Below are 7,345 nucleotides of genomic sequence, written 5' to 3' on the forward strand. Positions count from 1 at the left end.
TATATATATATATATATATATATATATATATATATGAAAGATTTTCTGGGTTCAAAACACGGTAAGACCCCACCGCCCCAAAGAATAGCTGTTTAAAAGCCTCAGTCTACTATAATACCACATATCTTACAAGTTATCCAAAAAAATAAAACCATATGTAAGATCAAAGGCATAGCGTCTAAAATGCTATCAATAAATGGACAAAGGAAAGAAGTGCCAGAGACCCAAATATTTCAACTAGTATATTGGTCAATTCAGTATGCAGTGTGAAAAGAGTATTCTCTTGACTGGTGATTTGTATAAAACATCAGTCAAAGACATTTCATGCAAAAATAAAGAAAGAAAATATTAAATAAGTAAGGAAGAAAAAAGAAAATATATCAGCGGTGACTTGAAGAAGTTGGGAGGCAGGAGTAGCAAAAAGTAGCATATATTAAAAAGAAGATAGTTAACAATGAAGAGACAAAAGACAAACCTGCTTGCTAGTGTAGTTAAGGGTGGGATAATGACTGAGAGTCCCTTGTACCACATTAATATCACGTTAGATATGAGAAGCTAGTAAATGCATACTAGGGCCTCAATACAGTGCCTCTGAAGACCAGATATCTCTATGGACACGAGCTGACTTATATTAGAATAAGCAACTGATTATAATAAATCTCAACTTATAACCTGTGCACAAGCAAAACAGCAGAATGGGTGCAGCATGAAGATCATCGAACTATCTCCCTTCAAGGAGAGCAAGGAGCAGACATGTAAAATGGCTACAAGGGAAAAGGAAAAGCAACCAACAACTAAAAGAAAAAAAAAAAAGGGATTATAGATCTAAATAATATTTATAGGGATAGGTAACATATATATTGATTGTTTCCTAGGTGTCAGGTACACAATTAAATGTTTTATTGCACTATACTATTTAATGCAGCAACCCTGCAAGTGAAGTACTACTATTACATCTGTTTTACAGATGAAGAAACTGAATTGTAAAAAAGTTAAGTAACTTAGACTTAGCTCTATCTGATGCCAGAGTTTACAATCTTAAATGCTGTGGTGTCTCTTCTCTGTGTCTTCCCCAAAAAACTAGTGTTTGATTTTTAAAATAGATTTCCAGTCATTAAAACTCTGGATAATAAATTAGAAGACCCAGGCCATGTCCTTTGTGAATGGTTTTTAAAGTCCTCTTATCTTTGTCCCAGTGCTCACTGAGAAGGTGAGAGATTTTTATTAGGCCATATATTTCACCTAATTGTATGACTTTTCAGAAGGATGACTTTGGCATTTCAAAGTGAGATGGAGCATTAGACGGCTACATATAGTTGGTATTTAAAAAAAAAAGACAGTAATTTATTATGCTGGAAGAGAATGTAATTTTTTTTTTTCCAATGCGGGGGGGGGGGGGGGGAACATCCTGAAAATTACCTGGACATATATATTTGGGATGCTGATAAAACTGAACACGTTTTGGGGGGAGGTTTTGCTATTTATTATGACAGATATTCCACATCCATGATCCTCTCCAGTCAGAAGTTCTTTGAAATGATGCTGTTGGCCTCGGCCAGGCAGAGGACGGACTCATCTGATTCATACATCCTACAAATGACTCCACAGATAGTGTAAGTTTTAAACTGGCTGTTGAATGTGCCTGTCACCTTGTCAACTTCAGCCACGTTCATCTGGATGGACACATGGTCCTTGGCACCCATGATGCAGCTGCTGGAGGAGCATTTCCACAGCATGTACAGGTCCACTAACACCCCAGCATCTTTCTGCATGTGGAGGGTGCCCCTGCTGCCACTGCCACGAGCGGGAGCACAGAAAAACAAACCTGAACATGTTTGGCAATAGTTGCTAACTCTGATTTCTTTTAAGTGCCTGTCAAAAAGTTATTCCCACACACATCGACAACCCTCTCTAAACACAGACACACAGGGGCGCCTGGGTGTCTCAGTTGGTTAAGGGTCTGCCTTCAGTTCAGGTCATGATTCCACAGTCCCGGTATGGAGCCCCAGACCCGCGCCCTGCTGGGCTCTGCCCCTCACCTTGCTCATGCCCTCTCTCGAGCGCTCTCTCTCTCTCTCTCTCTCAGATTCATAAATAAAGTCTTTAAATAAATAAATAAGTATACACAGACACACATGTGCATGCACACATAGAGTACAACTGAACTTTTAAGCACAGTAAGGATAGACTATCAATTCTTCCATGTACTAGTCTGAACCAGGGCTTGGCTGGAAGTGAACTGGGTTGGAGATCACACAGACCTGCTTGGAGATATGGAGAATCCCTAGCAAAAATAATTTGTAATATGGTGCTAGGGGATCTGGAGTGCTATTGAAATGGGCAGTAGTCAAAGATTCAAGGAAGCAAACCTTCAACTTCATACAAGTCTATCAGCAAATTATGGGGGTAAAGACTTGACCACTGCATTTAACAAAAAGAGTAACCTCAGGAAGGACCATGGGAAAGCAAACGGGGTTGTTGTTCCTCAGGATCCCACTTTAGAGGCCTGGAACTTAAATTTAAACCCCAGGCAAGGTTTATTACAGTGGCATGGATTAGAAATTACTTTTTTTAAGTTTTCATTTAAATTTCAGTTAGTTAACATACACTGTAATATTAGTTTCAGGTGTACAATATAGCGATTCAACAATTCCATGCAACACCCAGTACTCATCACAATAAGTGATACTCCTTAATCTCCATCACCTATTTAACCTATCCCCCCCCCCCCCCCCCCAACCCCCCCTGGTAACCATCAGATTTTTCTCTGTAGTTAAGACTCTGTTTCTTGGTTTGCCTCTCTCTCTCTTTTTTTCCCCTTTGCTCATTTGTTTCTTAGACTCCACATACAAGTAAAATCATATGGTATTTGTCTTTCTGTGACTGGCTTATTTTGCTTAGCATATTACTCTCTAAGTCATTCCTTGTCATCGCAAATGGCAAGATTTCATTTTTTTTTATGGCTGAGTAATATTCCATTGTATATAAATAAAATCTTATTCCATTCATCAGTAGATGGACACTTGGGCTATTTCCATAATGTGGCTGTTGTAGATAATGCTGCTATAAACATCTGGGTGCATGTATCACTTCAAATTAGGATTTTTGTATTCTTTGCGTAAATACCCAGTTGTGCAATTACTGGGTTGTAGGGTAGCTCTATTTTTAATTCTTGAGGAGTCTCCATACTGTTCTCCGGAGTGGCTGCACTAGTTTCCCTTCCCACAAACAGTGCAAGAGGGTTCCCCTTTCTCCACATCCACATCAACACCTGTTTTTCATGTGTCCTTAATTTTAGCCATTCTGACAGGTGTGAGGTGATCTCTCATTGCAGTTTTGAGTTGCATTTCCCTGATGATCAGTGATGTTGATCATCTTTTATGTGTCTGTTGGGCATCTGGATGTCTTTGTTGGAGAAATATCTATTCATGGCTTCTGCCTATTTTTTAACTGGATTATTTGGTTTGGGGGTGTTGAGCTTTATAAGTTCTTTAAATATTTTGGGTATTAATCCTTTATCAGGTATGCCATTTGCAAATATCTCCTCCCATTCCATAAGTTGCCTTTTAGTTTTGTTGATTGTTTCCTTCACTGTGCAGATGCTTGTTATTTTGATGTAGTCCTGATACTTTATTTTTGCTTTTGTTTCCCTTGCCTCGGGAGACATATCTAGAAAGAAGTTGCTATGGCCAATGTCAAAGAGGTTACTGCCTGTATTCTCCTCTAGGATTTTCATGGTTTCAGGTCTCACATTTAGGACTTTAATCCATTCTGAATTTATTTTTGTGTATGGCATAAGAAAGTGGTCCAGTTTCTTTATTTTGTATGTTGCTGTCCAGGTTTCTCAACACCATTTGTTGAAGAGACTGTCTTTTTTTCCCCATCGGATATTCTTTCCCACTTTATTGAAGATTAATTGACCATATAATCGCGGGTTCATTTCTAGGTTTTCCATTCTGTTCTATTGATCTATGTGTCTGTTTTTTTTTTGTGCCAGTGCCATGCTGTTTTGATCACTACAGCTTTGTAATACAGCTTGAAGTCCAGAATTGTGATGCCTCCAGCTTTGCTTTCCCTTTTCAAGAATGCTTTGGCTATTTGGGGTCTTTTGCAGCTTTTTCCATACAAATTTTAAGATTGTTTTTTCTAGCTCTGTGAAAAATGCTCTTGGTATTTTGATAGGGATTGCATTAAATATGTAGATTACTTTGGGTAGTATAGACATTTTAACAAAATCTGTTCTTCCAATCCATGAGCATGGAATATCTTTCCATTGCTTTCTGTCATCTTAAATTTCTTTAATCAGTGATTTATAGTTTGCAGAGGACAGGTTTTTCAACTCTTCAGATAGTTTTATTCCTAAGTATCTTATTATTTTTGGTGCAATAGTGAATGGGATTGATTCCTTAGTTTCTCTTTCTGCTGCTTCATTATTGGTGTAAGGAGATGCAGAAGATTTCTGTATACTGATTTTATATCCTGTCAATTTACTGAATTCATTTATCAGCTCTAGCACTTTTTTGGTGGGGTCTTTTGTGTTTTCTATATAGAGTATCATGCCATCTGCAAATAGTGAAAATTTTACTTCTTCCTTGTAGATGTGGATACCTGTTATATCTTTTTGTTGTCTGATTGCTGTGGCTAGGACTTCTAGTAATATGTTGAATAACGGTGGTGAGAATGGACCCCCCCCATCTTGTTCCTAACCATAGAGGAAAAGCTCTCAATTTTTCCTGATTGAGGATGATATTAGCCATGGGTTTTTCACATAAGGCCTTTATTTTGTTGAGGTATATTCCCTCTAGCCCTACTTTGTTGAGGATTTTTTTTTTTCATGAATGGATGTTGTACTTTGTCAAATACTTCCTCTGAGTTTATTGAGATGATCATGTGATTTTTATCTTTTCTGTTATAGATGTGATACATCACCTTGATTGATTTGTGAACATTGAAACACCCTTGTGACCCAGGAATTAATCCCACTTGATCATGGTGAACGGTTATTTTTTAATGTATTGTTGGATTTGGTTTGCTAGTATTTTGTTGAGAATTTTTGCATCTATGTTCATCAGAGATATTGGCCTCTAGTTCTCTTTTTGGTGGTGTCTTTATCTCATTTTGCTATGAGGGTAATGCTGGCCTCATAGAATGAATTTGGAAGTTTTCCTTCCTTTTCTATTTTTTGGAATAATTTGAGAAGAATAGGTATTAATTCTTCTTTAAATGTTTGGTAGAATTCGCCTGTGTAGCCTTCTGCTCCTAGACTGTTGTTTGTTGGGAGCTTTTTGATTACTGATTCAATTTCTTTGCTGGCTATAGGTCTGTTCGAATTTTGTATTTCTTCTGTTTCAGTTTTTGTAGTTTATACGTTTCTAGGAATTTATCCATTCCCCTAGGTTGTCCAGTTGGTTGGCATATATTTCTTTTTTCATAATATTCTCATTGTTTGTATCTCTGTGGCATTTGTTGTTATTTTTCCTCTCTCATTTGTGATTTTATTTATTTTGGGTCCTTTCTGTTTTCATTTAGATAAGTCTGACTATAGTTTTATCAATTTCATTAATTCTTTCTTTTTTTTTTTTTTAAAGATTTTATTTATTTATTTGAGAGACAATGAGAGAGAGCACATGAGAGGGGGGAGGGTCAGAGGGAGAAGCAGACTCCCTGCCGAGCAGGGAGCCCGATGCGGGACTCGATCCAGGGACTCCAGGATCATGACCTGAGCCGAAGGCAGTCGCTTAACCAACTGAGCCACCCAGGCGCCCTCATTAATTATTTCAAAGAACCACCTGCTGGTTTCATTTATCAGCTCTACTGGGTTTTTTTTTTTTTGGTTTTGTTTTTATTCTTTAGTTTCTATGTCACTTATTTCTGCTATTTGCTTCCTTCTGCTATCTTTAGGCGTTTCTTGTTCTATTTCTAGCTCCTTTAGGTATAAGGTTAGGTTGTTTATTTGAGATTTTTCTTGCTTCTTGGGGTAGGCCTCTATTGCTTTTAAATTCCCTCCTAGAACTGCTTTTCCTGCATCCCAAAGGTATTGGACCTCTATGTTTTTATTTTCATTTGCTACCACATGTTTTTTTCATTTATTTATTTATTTTTTATTTCCTGGTTGACTCATTCATTTTTATTAGCATGTTATTTAACCTTCAGATATCTGTGGTCTTTCCAGATCTTTTTCCTGTGGTTGACTTCTAGTTTCATAGCATTGTGGTCAGAAAAGGTGCATGGTATAACTTTGATTTTCTTGAATTTGTTGAGGCCTGTTTTATGGACTAATTGTGGCCTAATTGTGATCTATTCTGGAGAATGTCCCATGTGCACTTGAAAAGAATGTGTATTCTGCTGTTTTAGGATGGAATGTTCTGAATGTATCTCTTAAGTCCATCGGGTCCAGGGTGCCATTCAAAGCCACTGTTTCCTTGTTGATCTTCTGTTTAGACTATCTGTCCATTGATGTAAGTGAGGTGTTAAAGACCCTTACTATGAATGTATTATTATTGATTAGTTCCTTTATGTGTTTTGTTAGTTATTTTATTTTTTGGGTGCTCCCAAGTTGGGGGCATAACTATTTACAATTGTTATATCTTCTTGTTGGATTATCCCTTCTACTATTATAAAGAGTCCTTCTTTGTCACTTGTTATAATCTTTGTTTTCACGTCCATTTTGTCCAATGTAAGTATTGCTACTCCAAGTTTCTTTTCACATCCATTTGCATGAGAAATATTTCTCCATTCCAACACTTTCAATCTGAAGGTGTCTTTAGGTCTAAAATGAGTTTCTTGTAGGCAGCATATAAATGGCTCTTGTTTTTTGTTTTTTTGTTTTTTTTTTTTTCCCATCCCGACAGCCTATGTCTTTTGATTGGAGTGTTTAGTCCATTTACATTCAAAGTAATTATTAATAGATACATATTTATTGCCATTTTATTACTTGTTTTGTGGTTGTTTTTGGAGATTTTCTCTTTCTCCTTCATTTTTTGGTGGTATTCCCTAGTGATATATTTGGATTTCTTTTTTCTTTATTCTTTGCATGCTTACTAGTGGCTGTTGACATCTGGTTACTGAAAGGTTTGTATATAACCTCTTCTGCATATAGCAGTCTCTATTAAGCTAATGGTCATTTACATATGAACCCATTTCTTTCTCCCCTCCTCCCCATAATTTTGGTACATGTTATTTTATTTTAAATAATTTTTGTGAGTTCCTTGACTGAAATGTTTACAGCAATATTCATTTTTTTAAAGATTTTATTTATTTGAGAGAGAGAGACACAGCGAGAGAGGGAGCACAAGCAGGGGGTGTGAGAGAGGGAGAAGCAGGCCTCCCGCGGAGCAGGGAGCCC

At 37.1% G+C, this 7,345-nt stretch overlaps 1 protein-coding gene across 1 annotated transcript; it reads right to left on the minus strand.

Annotated features, from left to right (window-relative positions):
- Positions 1-1,520: 1,520 nt before the first annotated feature.
- On the minus strand, positions 1,521-2,010 carry LOC116629590 (40S ribosomal protein S21-like). Its single transcript, XM_032399839.1, has one exon. It carries the CDS (start codon positions 1,770-1,772, stop codon positions 1,521-1,523), a length of 252 nt encoding a protein of 83 aa, XP_032255730.1. The 5' UTR covers positions 1,773-2,010.
- Between the last annotated feature and the right edge of the window lie 5,335 nt (positions 2,011-7,345).

This window comes from Phoca vitulina, unplaced genomic scaffold (genome assembly GCF_004348235.1).
Source record: "Phoca vitulina isolate PV1807 unplaced genomic scaffold, GSC_HSeal_1.0 scaffold1578, whole genome shotgun sequence".
NCBI lineage: Eukaryota > Metazoa > Chordata > Mammalia > Carnivora > Phocidae > Phoca > Phoca vitulina.

Coding starts and splice junctions, on each gene's coding strand:
- LOC116629590 (XM_032399839.1), bottom strand. CDS start 1,772: ATGCAGAAAGATGCTGGGGTGTTAGTGGACCTGTACATGCTGTGGAAA.